Below are 18693 nucleotides of genomic sequence, written 5' to 3'. Positions count from 1 at the left end.
CTCCATTGAAAAACCTCATTCTCTCCACACATGCCCTATCATTCCCACTAAGTCAAAGATTCTAAGTGTGACTTGGACAACAAAAGGAGAGGGAATAATTAAATTGCAGTTTGAGCTGATAAGCTGGGAAAGATAAACACCCAGAGTTAAGTGGCTGGGGTGCAAGCGTGCAGAAATGGTGGAGACTGGTGTCTCTCTAGGGAATGCACATGTCTTTGCTTCTTCCTGAATATTTGCCCTTTCTCCTGCTCTCAATGCTAGGAACAGAAGTTTCAAACTCTTAGTGCTTCTGAGTCCTTCTCTAGTTGCTGCCAGCTCTTAATCTGTTCTTGAAATGGATTTCAGCCAAGCTTAAAAGGCTGTCAGTCCAGCCTGTCATCCTCCTTAAAGTGCATACAAGTGTCATTACGTGCTGGATGCCAATTATACCAGTGGGCTTAGTACCTAGCCCCACACATGGGGGGGGTTGTGGGCCAGGTCTCATGTGACTGGGAAAGACTTCAAGTTATGTCCTCTACTCATGGAACATCAAAAGACATGGCGGTGTTGGACCACAGATGCACTGGAAGCACTTGTAAAGCAATATTTATTTTTATTCTCGAACCCTATAGGGTACTCATTAGGCCACGCCCCCTTTTTACCAGTGCCACGCCCACATTCCAGGGTATCAGGTGACTGCCAAATGTCACTCTAGTAAAGGTCCACCCACTCCCCACCCCTTCAACACAGTCCCCACCCTCTAGCTAACAGGAAGTGCTTCAAGCTCCTGTCCATGCCCCCATAGAGTCTTTCCGCCTGTCAAGGGTAGGCCAAAGCTCCACCCCTTAATGCCCTCATGCCCTAGTGTGGGAAAGTGCCAGTCAGCTGCTGCCCCAGCAGTCCTTGTTCTACTGAGTTGGCACGAACCTGCCCAAATTTGGAGGGGCTTGGGGACAGGCGTGGAGGGGACGAGGAGGTGAGGAGCAAGACCTTAGCTTCAGTTGGCATTTGAGCAGGTGCCGCGCTCAGTGGTGCAGAGGCAAGCCCACTCCTAGGGGCCCTGTTACCATGCACACTCTAAAAGTGCCCTTCATCATTTCTCCAGCCTCAGCCTCGTCCCCTTCCACGGCTTCCTCCACGTCCACCCGGCTGGAGGGTCTGGGCACCACGGCCAGAGCACCCCCTGCTTTGGCGGAGGCTGCTAATATTGGCCCAGCCAGCGGATCATCGTCCGGGCAGTTTCGTCCGAGAGCCTTGGGCACCAGCGACTCCCCAGTCCTCTTTATCCACCGTCCAGGAGCTGCGGGGACTACGCAGCGACTAGAGTACAGGTAACTGGCTTCCCTTCCTCGCACTGAGCATTTTAGGTGTTGGGGTTGGGGGCTGCCATCGAAGTTTTCACGTGTGGGTGAATGAGCTGAGGGCTTGAAGCAGTCAGCACCCTGCTCCCTGAAGAAGACTGCTGCTGTTGCTGGAGGGCCTGCTGAGTTAGGCTAAGAGTAACTTTCCGAGGGGACAGAAAAGACATCTGGGCAGGCAAGCCTTCGAGAGGGCTACACACAGCCACAGAGCCTTTTGCAAGAAAACCTAAGTTTCCTTCACTAATGGGCCAAGCAAAGTGGGAGTGGCAGGGGATGGGGGGGGGGAGGCTGCTTTTCCCAGCAGGAGTGCACAGCTGTTTGTGCAAATGGAGAAGGAAGTATTTTTCCGAGATGTTTCCTTTTGCTGCACACACGCCCCCTCCCACCACCACCACCCCTATCCTAAACAGGGGAGTGTACAGAGGGGCCAGGAGACTATTCTTGAATACCTATAAACCATTTTAAAAGGAACATTTTTCACTGTCTCCACCTCCTGACTACCATCAGGATTCTGAAGACTAAGCAGAGGGTCATGAAAAGCTGTTGTCATTTGCTCTCTCCCAGCAGGGTTTCAAGAACAAAACCTTACTTTTCTCCTGAACATACCAGTCCCCCTAAATAACCTCAGCCTCCCCTATGCACAGACCTGAGTGCAGGGCAATAGCAGCACCCCTGGGTGTGTGTCCACTTGCCCATGACATTTTTCTTCCTGCATTTGGGATCCCAGACTCTTCCATTCACCCAGTGTGGTGTTTATGGGAAGGGGATTCATATCTATGAGACACCCATGCACCTCTCTCTCGGGTTGCCTTCCTAAAGCACAGCCAGGTGTCCTTTGACTTCTCTCCCCTCTTTGCTTCCATGTAAGATGGGAGTGCTGGGGAGAAGCGTGGGAATCTCACATTGTGTCCTATGACCTTTCAAGACAAGCTGTTTGTGGGCAGCTCCCCCTCCCCAACCCAGTGCCCAGGCAGAAGCCCACCCTCAACCAGGAAGGGGTCAGCATGTCCTTCCCAAAGCATGTCCTCTTCCTAGGCAGTTGTCAGTCTTGACAAAGTGAATTCTCACCAGTCCCCACTTTGAAGAAGGGCCAGAAAAGGGAAGACAGTGCCTGAACCATTACAAGGTGACCCTGCAGGCCTCCCTACCCAGAATCCTAAGGGGAGGGGGCAAGGCTCAGCTGCAGGGGAGTTCTTGCTTTCAGGGTACAATCTCAAGGCTATGCTTTGCTTCTCCCTCAGGGGCAAAGTAGTCACCCCAGAACTCCAGCAGCAGCAGCAGCAGCAGCAGCAGCAGCAGCAGCAGGAGGAACCCAGCCCCCCAGCCCAGGACGCTGCATCTCCTCAGGCTGAGCAGCCTGCCCAGCCTGTGCCCCAGCCTGATCCCCAAGAGGCCAGAGCTACTCAAGAGTCCAGCTCCGAAGTGAGCTGCTGTGGCCTGTGGCTCAGGAGAGCTCCACGCTCCCAGAACTGAAGCCAGTCAGGCGCCCCAGTCCATCCCCAGAGGTAAGTGTCCATCAGGCATGTAGCGGAGCACAGGCATTTGCTGGCACATCTCTCAAGGTGTTGCATCAGGAACCCTGAAGATTTGGTCCCCACCCCCCCCCAGGCCAAGCTGGGAGGTACGTATGGAGTCCAGTTGCTATCTGAATTCAGGTGGGCTCCAGGTGCCTCTCCCTGGGGATGCAGGTGTGGCTTGGCAGTCTCTTTAGCATGGAGGTCCATAGAGCTGTGCTCCTGGGAGACGGAGGATAAAGGTGGCAGGGGCCCGAGGAGAAGAGCAGGTGGCCCAAGGTGGGAAGGCAGGAGTTCCGGGTCCAGGAGAAGAGAGGGGGGACCGGGGAGGAAAAAGAAATCATTAGCTGGGTGGAAGTGGGAAGCCCTAGGAATGCTGGGCTCAACTGGGAGGGCATGAGGGGCTGTTCTCCCTCCCTGCGCTCTGCAGCCACAGCTGGGAGGCCTTTGCACCAGTGGCTTCAACTGTGTGTCTGTCCCCATTTGTCGAAGTGGCTGATAGTCTCAGGCTTCCTGGCTAAACTGTGGACAGCAAATGCGATAATGTCCAAAGAGGCATTCTGAGAGCTGTGAAGGGCCTTGACAAGTGCTAGTGTCCCGATTCCATTGTGTTCTGGAGGCCGTCTGGGCTTCCTGTGTGTGAGTGGGGGTGGGTGGTAGCTAGAAAGGGCCCGAGGCCAGAGACAGCAGCTGCTGACTCTGCAGGAGCAAGCACTTCTGAGGTGGCTGCCTGGTGTGGTGCACTGGTCAGGTACTGGGGCCACGGGTGGGACGGGGGCTCTGGGTCTTGAGGAGCATTGGCGTGGGGAGGGGGTATGGATCTGCATTTGTGCCCCGAGCCACAAGTGACACAGGCCTCCCAGGGTCTGCAGGGTGGGGCCCAGCAGGTGGCCCCTTCCGGGCTGCCCATGCCAGGGAGAAGGCAGAAGCCTTCTGTTAAAGGTTAGTTCAGACACTAAAGAAAGTAAGATAGTGGTACGACCTCCCCTCCATTCGTCCCAGCACACACCCCTCCCTAATGACCCAGTTCCCTGGTACCCCCACACTAAACTCTTACGTACTTTTGCCTTTGAGTTTATCAACTGCCCAGTGGTTTGTGTCATCGTAGTTGGTTAGTTCCGGTTCGGGCGTTGGTCCTTTGCTCCGTTGGTCCTTTGGCTTGTGGGAGGACACTGAGCAGCGACTGTGTCCTCCTGGTGCAGAGTCCCCGGTAAAGTTGTGCCAAGAAGAGCTGGGGGGGCCAATGTCAGCAGGCACCCTACAGGGGGTGAGGAGAGCACCCCGGGGACCCTTGAAAACGAGAGCTGGGAGTGGAGACTGGCTAGATCAGAACTCTTCCGAGAAGGGGGGGGGTCACAGGGAATGAGAAAGGCCCACTGCCCAGCAGGACAAACAGCGGAAGACAAGCAACCCTTAGCAAGCAGAGCTACAGGCTGGGGGTGCCAACCGGGCTCAGTGGGTGAGTCCAATCTGGTTTAGTTTCTTCAGATTTGAGTTTTCCAGCCCACAGAGAAGACCAGGGCTACCGCAGCCTTGGGGCAGGGTAGGGATAGGGGTGCCCTTAGGACTGAAGTCTAAAGGGATCAGGACCTGGCTAGAGGAGACCCCAGCCCCAACACACCCTAAGACTACTGAAGATCCCTTCCTACCTTGGGGGACAGAAAGTAGGGGGAAGGAGACGGCGTTGGGGAAGGATCCAGTCACTGGTCCTGGCTGACGGTGGGCTGTGTGCTTTTGAGCCCCAGGGTGACCTGGCTATGCCCCAGCCTGTCGCCTGCCCATCAGCCACACTTTTGACTAAATAAGGCCTTGAGAAGGCTCTGTGGGCAGCCATGTGGGGGAGGGAGAACATGCGTGACCCCGACCCGCCCTCCTGCCCTGGCATGGCCCTGTTCCCTGTGGCTCTTCAGTGAGCAAGCCTCATGTGTCCTCTTGTCTCCCTACCTGGGAAGGTCCAGTAGTGGGTCTCAGGGCATGGCAGTTCCTCCTCCCTGGTAGTTACAGCTGCAGGGCAGAGAGCAGAGCAGGCCCCCAAACAGGCCATTTGGTATGATTGCCCCCTTTGGAACAGGAAAAGAGAGTCAGAATTGGGGCTCTGGCCCGTGTCTTTCCTATACCCAGCCTGAGATGCACACCGGAGAGAAAGGCGCTCTTCCTCGACCCCCATTCCCAGCGGGGTCATCAGAGCCACCAAGCTCTGTGCTTATCCCTAATAGAGACCCCCCCCCCCAGGATTTGAAATCAGATCGGGCCTCAAAGGGAGTAGGGGTGTGGACAAGCACTTTTTTTTCAGTGCTCCTCACCCCCATATTTACTAGTCTCTCTAGAGTGGGAAATATCACCACACCCCCAGTCTTTTTAGCTAGAGGCTCCCTGTAGTCTATAGGCACACCCCAGCAGGCCAGGGAAGAGAGACTGCAGGAGGCTGGTGGAAGGAGGGAGGGGGAAGCAGCAAGGGTGGTGGGGGGGGGGGGAGACAGGCCAGATGTTCTTGGAATGGGACACGGGTGTGATTGATGTGGACTGGAATTTGAACGGGGCACATTCTCCACGTGCCTCCTGCTCCAAGTGGAAAATGGGGTGGGGGTGCCCACTCAGTCCTGCCAAGCTAAAATGAAGGAGATGCCTCACCCTGCCTGGGTCCCCACACCTGTCCAATGACATTAACCCCTGCCTCCCCAGAGTGCCAAGCTCTGAGACACCCCTCTCCTGGGCTGGGTGTTTCTACGCAGTAGCATAGCAGGGTCAAGCAATGCTTACAGCTAGAGCCCCAGGTTTCCCATCATCCTGTGTGGCCCCTTGCAGCTCCCTCCTCTGGCATCCCTCTACCCCACAGGTCCCCCTAGAGTCACCTCCTCTCACCTCCCACATTACCCTATGCGAGGGGGTGGCCTTGTTCCTAGCAGCAAAAAGGTCGCGCCTGAGTGGGGCTTTAATATTTGCCTTTAAGGAGTTTGATTTTCCCCAGCCCGGGTAGAGAGGCTAGTCGCAAAAATTCTCTGAGAAAACGAAAGGAGACCCCTGGCATGTGGCCACCATGCCATTCTGACCCCATCTCTTTGCCCTCATTTTCTCCTTCACTTCCCTGGTTCCTCTTCTCTTTCACGCTTCCCAAACAAAACCGGTGCCTAGGTCTTTAGGGGATGGCGAAGGCCCTGACGGCGCGCGCGGAGCGCCGGGGCAGGCGGGGGGTGGCCGCCTGGGGTGCTCCTGGACCCCAAGCCGAGCCAGGGACGAGCCTGCCCCCGGCGGCCGCATGGCTGCGGCTTCGCCTAGGCTCGCAGCACCGGAGCGCGTGGGGCGCAGGGGCGGCGGGGAGCCCGCGGGCTTGCTGCGCGGCGGCCGAGCGGGGCGCCCTAAGCCCCGGAGCGATGCCCAGCCGCTCGCTCGCCGCCCTCGCAGCTCCCCTTCCAGCATCGACGCCTGCCCGACCGGGGCTCTCACCATTCAAGCCCTCTGGGTGGCCAGAGGGCCAAAGTGGGGGGAAAAAACAGTCCCAGTTGTTTGGCGTGCGCTCCAGGGCGCCGGTAATCCCAGTCCGAGACGCCTGCTCCCCCTTCAAGCGCTCGATTTCCCCCCGCACCCTCCCCTCCTAGGGCGCCCCAGCTCCGCGCGGGTCCCCAGGCACCGCAGATCCTGGCGGCACGGTCTTTCCCAGCCCGAGAGCTCGAAGTCTCAAATGCAGCCCCATGTCTCTGGGGTTCCAATGCAGCCAGGGCAATTTTCCTGCTTTCCTGCAAATAGGGCATTAGATTTGTCTAGGATCTTCGAAATTTAAGCCTTGTACAGCAGGCCCTCCAAAAGAAGTTCAGCATAAGAACTGTTCACAATCATGGGTTGTTTTTTTTTTTTTTGACGTTAATTTCCAAATATTTAAAACACACACACACACACACACACACACACACACACACGAGGAGTCTCTTCTGGCTTCCTCAGATTTAGGCTATGTGGCCTGGCTCCCCAGATTTGTATCTTCCTGAACTCTCCAACAATTTCAAATGCACCCTCCCTCAAGCACCTACAGATTTAACTAAAAAACACCAACCCCACTCTTCTAAAATTTAAACTTAAGTTCCTAGGTTATATGGTCGTGATAACAAATTTTCCTGTCTTACCAAAGAGTGGGCAGTAGTTTTCCTAGCATTAAGGCACTGTGCCCTCAAATGGAACCTGCTTTCCCTATGTCCCTATCAGTTTATACAGCTCCAAAGTCTCCCAAACTAGCTGTCTCTGGTCAACTTCCCCGCATTTTGGCCCAGTTTTCCTGTTTCTTCACTCAGGGTGGGACATTTATTCACTGGCTTCCAGTGTCTATTGCCCCCCAACTCCAAATTTTACCCACTGGATCCCACTCAGGTCTCCCTAACACATAACAATTTTTCTGACATTGTTCGAAGTCTGAGCCTAGTCTCCTGTGCCTTCCCGCACACCTAAGCACCTCAGACAGCTTGCATTTTCATTTCCTGAGTTCCATAAAATTGAGAGTGCCTCTCACCCCCCCCCCCCACCTTACTGAATACATACATCCTTGGGCCACAAGGATTTAGGATATTCATTTCCAGGACCCCTGCAAGCTCCCTAGAAACTTTTAAAATGTAGATATTGAAACCCAGGTCCCCAAAGCAAGCTGAGCAGTGCCCCAAGGTATGTTCACATATGACAAAGGTTTTTTCCCATGCTCTCCCAAGTCACACACGGTGGGTGCCCCATGTTTTTGTGGGTCACAGCAGGCACAAAGCTAACCTTTGGACAGAGCCCATTGCTTGTTACGCTAGACTCTGTTGAAAGCCCTCAGTCCCCAGATATTCTGAATACTTCTGCACCACAACGTTAAGAATCCCTGTGTCCCCCCTGTTTTACTGACTAATCTAAATTTCAAACATCAATCCCCAATTCCAGGAACATCCTGAATCTTTCTCCTTATCCCCTGTGTTTGTACATGCTGGGTTCCTCAAACATTAGGCAATACCTTCCAGGCCCTATCCTTGGGTCACAGAAAGGCTTTAATAGCTCTGGCTGCAATGCCAGCCAAGCACCCCACACAGTCCCTCACATTTCAGCAATATTTTTTTTTTTACAGGAACACTACACAGATCACAAATTTGGGGCACTTATTCTTAGATCTTTTGACTTAGGAACTTCTAATCTCCATTTATTAAGATTTAGGAATTGACCCCAAGTCCTCCCAATTCTTGAGAAACACTAGATTTAAAAAAATTATTTTTCCTGGGGTCCCCAATTTAAAAAAAAAAAACAACTTCAAAACAAATTGAAATTTTTTCTTTCATGCAACTGAGCTTTTATTAAATGTTAAGGGGCTTTGTTGAACTTTACGACCTACTCAAGTCCCCCGACATTTAGACAATGTTTCATGTCTCCCCCTCCCCAAGCACACTAAAAAATGTCCCCGGGTCACAGCAATTTTAGGTTTTACAGGTCTGTGTCTTATAAGTTTCCTAGTCACTTTTCATTCCATTCCCTGAAACTTAGATTCCAGTCTCCACTAGGTAACTTCCACAGATCCCTAAAATTTGGACTGCATTTTATTGGGGTTACCCAAGTGTATACATTATCCATGAAAATGTATAGGAGCTTTCCCCTTGTTTAACAAAAACAAATGTGTTTTACACATTAAAATATTAAATGACATGGCTTTTCTGTCTCCCTCAAATGTACTGCTCACAATCCCGGTTCCCCCAAATTTAGGCACTGCTTCTCCAGTCTTAAAAGAACATAAAAGAATCTTCCCTGGAGCCACAGTAATTATGGGGGTTACTTTCCTGCGTACTACAAGGGCCACGGACCTGTATTCTTTAAATGTACGCATTAATCCCATGCTCCCCTCGCCACTAAAAATTCACCTGGAACCCCGAAATTTGCTCATTGCGTTTATGCCACAATTTTATACCAGTGTCCTTTCTAGGTTGACAATTTTCTTTCATTTGCTCAACCCAAAATAAATGAAAATTTAAAATCCAACATCTAAATCCTACAAATTAATCTGGGATTTTGTGGGTTCCCTAAAGCTTGCTGACCAAGATGTTGGGTCGTCTCATTTTAGATCTGGATCACTATGCTCCCCATTTTTGCATGGAATAATTTTCCTCACCCCCCAAACTTGGATTTTTTTTTTTTCTGCAACCTCGGACTTCGACATTAATCACAGTCCCCATTTACACAGTCTCTCCTGGGTCTCCCTATTTTGGGGACGCTCATTCTCTGGGCTACAAATCAGACACAGCTCTAATTCGGGATCCCCGATATTTGGGCATTGTTTCCGCCAATTTAGGCAACTTCCCTCATCCCGCGCACAATAAACTCTGGTTTTGGACTCTTCGCTTCTCTTACGGAGCTTGGATTTTGGAACCTTCTCTGTGTGCGCCCCAAACACAGGACAGCCGCGCGGCCGCCAGGACGTGGGCAGTGCTTCTCCGGCGTCCAGGAAAACGACTGGGCATTGCCCCCAGTTTCCCCCAAATTTGGGCATTGTCCCCGGGTCTTTGAACGGACTGGGCGTTGCCCCTGGACACTGGGGACTGCCCCCGGGGTCTCGCTCACCTTCAGCAGCGTCCACTGCCCTCCACACAGCGCTCGCCCGCCCGCCGCCTCCGCTCCTCGCGCGCCTGCGACACAGCGTTGGGTCCCGCGGTGAGCTCCCCGGCGCACGGGTCTTGCGGTCCCCACCCGCTGCGGTCCTGCCTGGCCCGGGCGCCCTACGGGTTCCCACCGGAGCAGGCTGCAGGTTTCCCTCTGGGCGGCCACCTTGTCTCGGGTTGGGCACCCCGAAACTGGCTGCACTTTTCTTTTATTCTTTGCAAAACAACAATAACAACAACAACAAAACCCCCCAAAAACAAAACAAAACACCGCCGCGTTGGGGAAAGTGGCCTAGTGGCCGCGGAGCGGGGCGGGCAGAGGGTTGGGTTGGACGGACTCCGGGAGAGAGACGCTACCCGCCCCGGAGGCGCGGAGCGTTCAGCCCGCCGGGCCGAGGGCTTGAGGAGGTGTGCGTCGAGCGCGGGCACAGTGATTGATGGCGGGGCCGGGGGGGATTAGCTGGCGGCATGCGGGTTTCCGCAACTCCCGGGCCCCTTCCTCTCGGTGAGGCGTGGGCCTCAGGCTGGGCACGGTGTGCGGACTTGTGAGTGGCTTTCGACACGATTAAAAAAAAAAAATCTATCTATCTATCTATATATCTCACAATGCCTTCTTACATCGTCCAAACTCTCCAGGAGATGGTTTCATCAGACCCCCAAATTATCGTGGTGGCCCCCGGGGCTGAACCCGCGTCTACTCAAGTTCAACGCACTGAGGACGGGGGAACCATTATCCGGATATTTTGGGTGGGCCCCAAACGCGAGCTGCTTAGACGCATCCCGGTGAGCTCGGTCGCGCAGGTAGGACTGGAGCTAAATTTCCCGCCCTGCGCCTGTTCCCTCGGCGGGCGCAACCTCCGCACAGTTTTCAAAGCCTGGCGGGCTAGGCTGGCCTTTCCCCGCGTCGCGCACCTGGTTGCAGCCGGGGCTGCAGAACGCAGCACCGGGGGGCGCTCGGGGTCTGGCAGCAGCACGAAGGTGCCTCGCAGCCCGCTCGGCCTGCTTAGGCAGGTGGCGGCTGCGCGCTCCGCCCTGGTAACCGTCCCTCGCCGGGCAGCTCACAGTGGGGACACCCTCCGCCCCCCACACCTGTGCTTGCACTCAGTCGGGACTCCCTTACAGTGCAACCTCCAGCGGGGCGCCAGGACCCCCGCTACAACCGGGGCCTGTGATGCTACACACGCGTACTCGTAGCGCGCCCGTGGCGCACCAGTACAGGGCGCCCGAGCACCTCCGAAACCTGAGATAAAGCCCCCCGAATTCTTTAGATCAGGGATTTAGAATTTCGGTCACTTTCGGCAGCGCCCAGCCCCCACTCCCACCACAGGTTGGCGACCATCACCCCACCGCCCCCCCCATCGTCGCCCCTGGCCCAAAGCCCCCCAGCCCGCTTTCCCTCCGGTGGCTCGAGTTGCGGGGGCGGTCCCGGGGCGGGGCGAGGGCCCCGCGGGCGCCCATTGGCGCGGGCGTAAGGCCAGCGGGGCCCGAGCGGGCGCGGAGCAGTGGGGTGGCGCGGCTATAAGAACCGGGCGTTGGCGCCCGCAGTTCGCCTGCTCTCCGGCGGAGCTGCGTGAGGCCAGGCCGGCCCCCCGGCCCCCCCCTTCCGGCCGCCCCCGCCTCCTGGCCCACGCCCGCCCGCGCTCGGCCCGCCAGCGCCTCCATCCGGGCTGGCGGCCCCGCGTCGACGCCGTCCGCCGTTTTGCTGCTAACTCCCGTGCTGGGCGCCGTCGGCGGGGTCGCGCTCCGTCGGGCCTGCGGATTCCCCGCCGCCTCCTCCTCCATCTACCTCAACGCCCGTCCCCGCTTCGCCAGAGGAGGCGGTCCCCCCCGCAGGCAGTCCGGCTTCGCAGGCCGCCGGCGTTGTCATCCCCCCGCGCTCCCCCCCCATCTCCAGCCCTCCCCGGCGCGCGCGCGCGTGGCCCGGTCGCTTCCCCTGTTCCGTGCTGCGTTCCCGAATGGCCGAGGCCCGTCGCCACGCCAGTCCACGACCACCCCCCTGAGGTCCCGGGCTAACGACGGCAGAGGGCTCCGTCGGCCCAAACCGAGCTGGGCGCCCTAGACCCGGGTGACATCTCCAACTTCCTCCCCTGTCAGCACCTTCCCAGAGCCCCTCGACGTTGCACCCTTTCCTCTGCTCGCGCTGCGCCCCGCGCCTGGCGCGGCCGGCGCGCGCACTTCCCCGCCACCTTTCCTGAGCTCCCTCCCGCCCCCTCCCGGTTCCTCGCCTCCGACTCCCTCCCCCCCTTTCACGCCCGCCCTCTGCCTTCGCCTACCCAAGTGGATTAATTATACGCTTTCTGTTTCTCTCCGTGCTGTTCTCTCCCGCTGTGAGCCTGCCCGCCTCTCGCTGTCCTCTCTCCCTCTCGCCCTCTCTGTGATCCCCCCCTTTTCACGTTCACTCTGTCTCTCTCACTATCTCTGCCCCCTACTCTATCCTTGGTACAACAGCTGACCTCATTTCCCGATACCCTTTCCCCCCCGAAAAGTACAACATCTCGCCCGCCCCAGCCCGAAGACAATCCGTCCTCCCTAAAAGAAGCAGAAGAGATTTCCCTCCCCCGTAAAAAAAAGCCATCCCCCCCGCTCTGTCCCGTCGCACATTCGGCCCCCTGCGACTCGGCCAGAGCGGCGCTGGCAGAGGAGTGTCCGGCAGGAGGGCCTTCGCCCGCTGTTCGGTTTGCGATCACGCAGCAGGGAGGTGGGCGGCAGCGACGCCGGCTTCCAGGTAAGCGGCGCTCTGGGGGACACCCCCGTGGTGCCGGGAACCAGGTCGGTGCGCCGGACGACGCCTGGCCCTTCCTTGCGCGCCCCCTCTGCTTGGCCTGGGTTCGGTGGGGCCAAGGGTGGGGGTTGGGGGTCCGGGTCCCTCTTCGAGCCCCGCGCTCCCCCTTGCGCCGTGGAGTGGGGGGAGGGGCGTGGGCGTGGGGACGCGCCGGGGAGGTGTGAGCCGTCCCGTACAAACGACTTCCTGGTGGGTTGATGTGTGTGTTGGTGGTGGGGGGAGAGGTTCTGCTGCAGAAAATGTATGATTTGTGTCGTACGGGCCCTGTCCCCCCAGGGTGCTGGGTGATGAGGAGGGTGGGGGCGGCAGAGTCCCCGAAGCCCACCCTGGTATGTTGATTTGGTGCCAGCAAGACTGAAGAGAGGAAAACTGGGTGGGCGGGGCCAGAAAGGGGGCTGAGTTGGCAAAGGAGTCAGGCCAGACGCCACATTTACACCACGTTCCCCCCTACACATCCCATAACTCTGTCCCCAACGATCCCAACCTGGAATCTGGGGAGAGGGGCTATTCAGAGGCTCAGAAGGGCAGGAAAGTACAGCCTAGAGAGGGATAAGTGCCCCCATCCTTGGGCTGGGTGGAAGTTTCCATTGGAGGAGGTAGAAGGGAGCCCCCATCCCCGCCTCCATTGCTCTGTGCAGAGATGGGCTAGGGGTGAACTATGAGCCCCCCCCCCCCTTTCGTGGTACTTTGCTAGGGGATGGTCTTGAGCTAATCGTTGGGGGTGCAGGAGAGAAGGGACTGGCTGGAAGGAGGGAGGGGGCGGGCGCAAAGGGGGCGGGGGGAGTGGTCAGCGGGGAGGGGGGTGGGGGGTAGGGTGGAGCCGGGGCTGGGCGGAGCCGACTCAGACATAAAAGCCGAGGCACTGACCAGTTTGCAAGCTGGACATTGGCTTCTCCTCTGAGAGACGTCCAGCCTCTTCCTTGTCTTCCTTCTCCTCCAGTCCCAGCGGCCTCCAGTCCTACTGCAGGTAATGGGGGCTGTGAAGCCAGGACCCTGCTGCTACCCTGCTCCTGCCTGCCCAGTGGGGCCGCAGGTCAGGACACCAGCCAGCCTTGGGCCTCTGCCCCTGCAGCGGGGCCTGCCGCCTTTCACATGCCTTCGTTCTCCCTGGTGGGCCTCTGCCTGCCCTGTGCTTCCACCGCCTGACTGACTTCCTCTCCTCTTCTTACGTTCCCTTGTATCTCCCTCCTCTAGCAACTTTGGGCTTTCCCTGGGCCTTCACCTGTCTCTACCTCCACATGCCTCTTGGTCAGTCTCCTGCCTGCTTCTGCTGGCCTGTGGGCTGGACCTGGAGCCATTGTGGTCAGGCTGGGAGAAGGGACCTCGAGGGCAGTAGATGAAGCTGCCTGTGAGTGGCCGCTAGCTGCAAGCGGCGGCAGAGGGGACAGTGGGGAGGCCGGTCTGAGGTGAGCAAGGTGACTTTTAGATCATCCTGTGGAACTGGTCACGGCTTCTGCAGAAGCCTGAACAGCGTTGTTTCTGGTTCACTCCGTGCTGTTCTCACATGATTGATTTATTGCACGAAATCCCCTGGGCCTGTGGAGGGGAGGCTGGGACTGCCAGCCCGTAGGCTCTCCTCTCTGCAGGGACAAGAGCTGTTTGCTGGGCCTCTGGTTCCTAAAGAAGATAACTTAAGTCTTGCCCCAGTCTGTGGCCACAAGGCCTGTTGAGGGGGGTGTGTCTCTCCAGTCTGGACCTGGTGGGATGGGGCATTTCAGCCCGTGAGGTTGCCTCACCTGCTCTCAAAGCTTTGGGTAGAATTTCCTTCCTAATCTGGTGGTCACAGAGGGGCTGTGGGGTCCCTGGCCCTGGCTGGTATAGGTGGAGGCCTAGAAAGGGGACTTCAGGCTCTCTCGGTGAGCTTTGGAGTACCCAGGGTTAGGCTGGACTTGGAGGACTGGGTGACCCTGGAGAGCAAGGCTCTCAGGAGTGGGGGCGGAGGAGTGGGGGCGGCTCGATGCCACGCTAACCATTGGATCCTTGACCTAGTCTTGGCTCAGCACAGTTGTGGGGGGGGGCGGGGGGCGGAGGGAAGAGATGAGGCTAGCTTAGTTACTTAGGGAACAGGTGGTCTTTCTGGACCCTCCTGCTCAGCTTGGGGGCGGGGATCCTGGGACTGGTCCTCTTGGATAGGAGGCACACTCCCCAGTGGGGTGGGACTAGCTGCCATCTTGGCCAGTTCTTGGAGGCCAGAGTAGGGGTGGCCATGGTGACTTGTCCTTGGGCTGGCCCCACCCCCTTGATGTCATAGGATGGAGGCCAGGTCCAGTGCTGGCCCTGCAGCTATGGGTGTGGCTGAGCTGCAATTGTACCCATGGGTTGGTGGTCCCCACGTAAAACCCGTTGACGTTTCTTGCCAATCAAACAAAGCGTTAGCTGTCTGTTCCATATTCAAAGTGGGTCCCAGTGGCCTCTGCAGTTCAAGCGTGTGTATTAAATAATGTTAATAAGAAAGCTGTCTTTCAGGTTTCAATTGAGTTTTCATTTAGGAGACGACGGGTGCCTTTGGTTGGCATCTTAGTACCAGGGGCGTGGACCCGGGACTGCCCACGTAAAGCCTTTTTGTTTGTTTTTTTTCTGTCCCCCAGATACCAATGGGGATCCCAATGGGGAAGTCGATGCTGGTGCTTCTCATTTCCTTGGCCTTCGCCTCGTGCTGCTTTGCTGCTTACCGCCCCAGTGAGACCCTGTGCGGTGGGGAGCTGGTAGACACCCTCCAATTCGTCTGTGGGGACCGCGGCTTTTACTTCAGTAAGCATCTCCAAAGGGGTGGGGCCGGGCGGGGGGCGGGGGTCTAAGCAAGCGCAATCTAGGTGGAGTCCTATCTCTTGGAGTGACAGTTAAGACCCCACAGCCTGGCTTTGGGCGTGGCAAAGGGACACTCCAAGGTGCCACCCTTCTCTGATAATTCCAGAGGGGTTGGGCCCGCAGCCTGCATTCATTTGGGTACCTACGGTGCCCTGTGGCACCCCTCATGTGGCAGGAGGCAAGGGCCTGGAGACTGAACTCACAGGGGGTGCAAACCCCTGGTACAGGGACAGGCTTAAGGCCCCCTACTGCTAAGCCACCGTGCCCCTTGGGCAGGGCTGTGGACTCATCCATCCTCATTGGATAATCAGACTTAAGATCTGATAGGTTTCAAGGTCAATAAAGTGAACGCAAGGCAGACGGTTGGGTGGCGGGGCTGGGGTACGCACAGGTGGAGAGCTGGACCCCAGCCATCAGAACAGGGAATGTGGACTACTCACCTGCTTCATTCAACATGGCTTACCCTTTTCTCTTCATTTTCCAGCCTGGGGGGTTGGGACTGGGGTTGGGCTCACTGCTCACCGAAGAGGGACACTGGCAGATGCCTGGGTGGGGCATGCCTGGGAGGGGGAGGGGCACCAGAAAGTGTGACTCTCCTTGCTGGCATGAGCCATTCTGTTTCCCCCACATGGGCCACCACACGCTCTCCTTCTCTGCACCTCTACTCCCTGGAAAGTGCTCCTGCTACTGGATGCTCTGAAGCCCCTGCTACCTGGCTTCTCTCTTGTGTTCTCCTCTCACCTTGCCTCCTTTGGGGGCAAAGCATGGTACTACAGGGCCTGGCCTCGCCCTGGGAGCTGCTCCTGCCCAGGGGGCTTCTCTAAGAGGAGGGCCCAAGGTGGGGTTCCCCCACCCCTGCTTGCCCTTTGGTGCTGCAGGTGGCTCTGCTCCCCCAGCCTTAGCCTCGCCTAGGACCTGAGTGCGTGGGGGAGAGGGGGAAGACGGGAGAAGAGAAGGGAGTGGTTTATGGGTGCCTCACTCCTCCCCTCCCGTCTTGTTCTCTCCTGCCTGATCCTCCCCGTCTCAGCACAGCGCTGGGGGTTGGGGGGTGGGCCCCTCAGTGTCCACCATGGCCCCCTCTGGTCTCTATGGTGGTAGCTATGGGACAGAGAGGACTATGCCATGACAGGCACCAGGCAGGAGGCACCAGAGGCCAGGGACTGGCTCTACAGCATGCACCCTCCATCTGTCCTTTCTGGGCACCTTGGCCTGCCTGGCACACGCTTCTGTCCCATCCTTTTAGGGTGACTGAGGGTCCGGCCTAGCCTGAGGGTAGGGGGTATTTGCTTCTTATTGAAGTCTTCCCTGGGGTGGGGGAGGGAACTGGGGAGGCCACCCTAGTGGATGCCAACCTCCTGGTGGGTGCTTACTGTGGTTCTCCGTCCTATGGGTCTTCCAGGCAGGCCCTCAAGCCGCGCCAACCGCCGCAGCCGTGGCATCGTGGAGGAGTGCTGCTTCCGCAGCTGTGATCTGGCCCTCCTGGAGACCTACTGTGCCACCCCCGCCAAGTCCGAGAGGGACGTGTCTACCTCTACGACCGTGCTTCCGGTAAGGCTCAGGACAGAGGGCTGGGTGATAGGTGGTCAAGTGTCCTTTTTAGCACCTGAGGCCTCTTGGGGAGGGGGGCCAAGGAAGCAACTAACTGCTTTGTTTAGAAAGTCCTGGAGGGTCACCCACACCTTACTGTCAGACATAGCTGGCCTGACCTTTGTGGGGGTGGGGGGTGGGGGTAGGGGTGGAGGGGAACAGGGAGTAGACACCCTAACACTTTTTGACTAGAACTTCCTCCTCAGGACGACTTCCCCAGATACCCCGTGGGCAAATTTTTCCAATATGACACCTGGAAGCAGTCCGCCCAACGCCTGCGCAGAGGCCTGCCTGCCCTCCTGCGTGCCCGCCGGGGTCGCATGCTAGCCAAGGAGCTCGAAGCGTTCAGAGAGGCCAAGCGTCACCGTCCCCTGATCGTCTTGCCACCTAATGAGCCCGCCCACGGGGGTGCCTCTTCGGAGATGTCCAGCAATCAGAAGTGAAGCAAATTGCGTGGTAATTCTGTAATGTAGTACCATCATCCTGTGACCTCCTCTTGACCAGGGACAGTTCCATCATGTCCTCCAGCTAACCAAGATCTCTCTGGTTCCACTTCCGCCCCAGGCTTCTCTCTACCTGCCCCCATGCCCCGCCTCCCCACATCAGGCTGCTCCCCCCATCCGGGCCCCCCACCAACGGGCTCAAGAATCCCAGTAATTGTTCAAAACCAAACTAATTGGCTATTTATATCCTTCCAACCCCCCCCCCCCAAGTTATATGTGCATATCAAAAAAACTTAAGTCCCCTTAAAACTAATTGCATTTAAAAAAACACTAGAAACATGAATTAGCTTAAAACAAAACAAAACAAAACACAAAACAAACCAATTGGCTAAAAAAAATACAAAAATCAAATTGGCTTAAAAATAATGATTGGCACTTCAAACCCCCTTCCTCCTCTCCCCCCCTTGGTCCCTGAGTCACATTGACTTCGACTTGGGCACCAGAACCCAAGAGTAAGGAAGGGAACCCAGAAATTTACAGGTGGGCATGTCATTGGTTCTGTGCCATCTCCTTCCTTGTCACATCTTGGACCATGTTACAGCGTAAGCTGGCTGTGAACAGCAATAGCAAACTCATTCTTCACGGTCTTTTCTATCACAGATGTCATCATGGGGCTGGGTGGAGGGACCCCGTGAGACTTAAGGAGGGGAACAGAGCTTAGATACCGCAAACAGAACTCAATTGGCGCAACCCCCTGCCCCACAAAATCTCACATTTCAGACACATGCATCCCTGCTGACACACGGCACACAGATTCACGGCACCGCACACATAGATACACACACCCCCTACACACACACACACACACACACACACACACACACACACACACACAGAGCCCAGATAGGCCAAGGTCTATCCCAAATTCCCTAAGCGGTTCACAAGGTCCCAGCTCCCCTCCCATCCAATTCCATCTCGGCTCTGCTGCTTGTGGGTCCTGTTTGTGCCCTGACTTACCCTCTGCTGCCCTTTTCACTGCTTGACTGGGGCTTGGATGGCTGAGACCAGGGTATGCAGCAGCCCTCCCCACCCTGCAGCGCGAGCCCAGGTCCTCCCCGCCCCCCACCACCGTCAGACGCCTTGTACCTGCTGTGCGTCGGAGTGAAGAATGAGTTTGCCCTGACGGAGATGGCACTGCCAAGTGACATGCTGCCCCGAGTAGCCTGACTCCCTGGGTGTGCTTCGGGGAGAAAGATCAAGGGGACAATCCCCCACCCCCGCACACCTAGGGGCCATCTTTGCCAGTCTCCAGGGGAGCCCCCTTCTTGAGGGACTCCCCTGGAGACTCGCACTGATGGCGGGGAGTGTGGGAAGTCTGGCGGTTGGAGGGGTGGGTGGGGGGCAGTGGGGGCTGGGTGGGGGGAGCTATGGGGTAGGAAGTAGTCCTGGGAGATTTTGGATGAGTCAAGAGGAAAATAACAGGTCAACTTGCAGAATTACAGAAAGAAATCAGACCCCAAATTTTATGCCAATTGATCTTTTCCCCCCTTTCAATTTGCTGGGGCATTTTTTTCCTTTTTTTTTTTTTCTTTTTTTTTTGAACCCTCCTTAGCTTTGTAT

General features: G+C 56.9%; 1 protein-coding gene and 1 long non-coding RNA gene across 4 annotated transcripts; one reads left to right on the top strand and one right to left on the bottom strand.

Annotated features, from left to right (window-relative positions):
- Positions 1 to 585: 585 nt before the first annotated feature.
- Positions 586 to 9673, bottom strand: LOC123462929. Its single transcript, XR_006638568.1, has 4 exons — positions 9416 to 9673; positions 4799 to 4914; positions 3916 to 4112; positions 586 to 3076 (listed from the first exon to the last, which is right to left on the bottom strand). It is a non-coding gene; the product is annotated as an uncharacterized LOC123462929 (long non-coding RNA).
- Positions 9674 to 10089: 416 nt separating this feature from the next.
- Igf2 (insulin like growth factor 2) lies at positions 10090 to 18443 on the top strand. 3 transcript variants are annotated; one of them, XM_004654215.2, is made up of 4 exons: positions 10090 to 10254; positions 14824 to 14986; positions 16443 to 16591; positions 16837 to 18443. In XM_004654215.2, the coding sequence occupies exons 1-4, from the start codon at positions 10093 to 10095 to the stop codon at positions 17071 to 17073; spliced, it is 711 nt and encodes a 236-aa protein (XP_004654272.1). In that variant the 5' UTR covers positions 10090 to 10092; the 3' UTR covers positions 17074 to 18443. The 3 variants fall into 3 exon arrangements, with proteins under 3 accessions (XP_004654272.1, XP_045013204.1, XP_004654273.1); XM_045157269.1 differs by having other exon boundaries at positions 16434 to 16591; XM_004654216.2 differs by lacking the exon at positions 10090 to 10254 and adding an exon at positions 11989 to 12178.
- Positions 18444 to 18693: the final 250 nt, after the last annotated feature.

Source organism: Jaculus jaculus, chromosome 1, assembly GCF_020740685.1.
Source record: "Jaculus jaculus isolate mJacJac1 chromosome 1, mJacJac1.mat.Y.cur, whole genome shotgun sequence".
Classification (NCBI taxonomy): domain Eukaryota; kingdom Metazoa; phylum Chordata; class Mammalia; order Rodentia; family Dipodidae; genus Jaculus; species Jaculus jaculus.
This window is presented reverse-complemented; position numbering and strand designations above follow the sequence as displayed.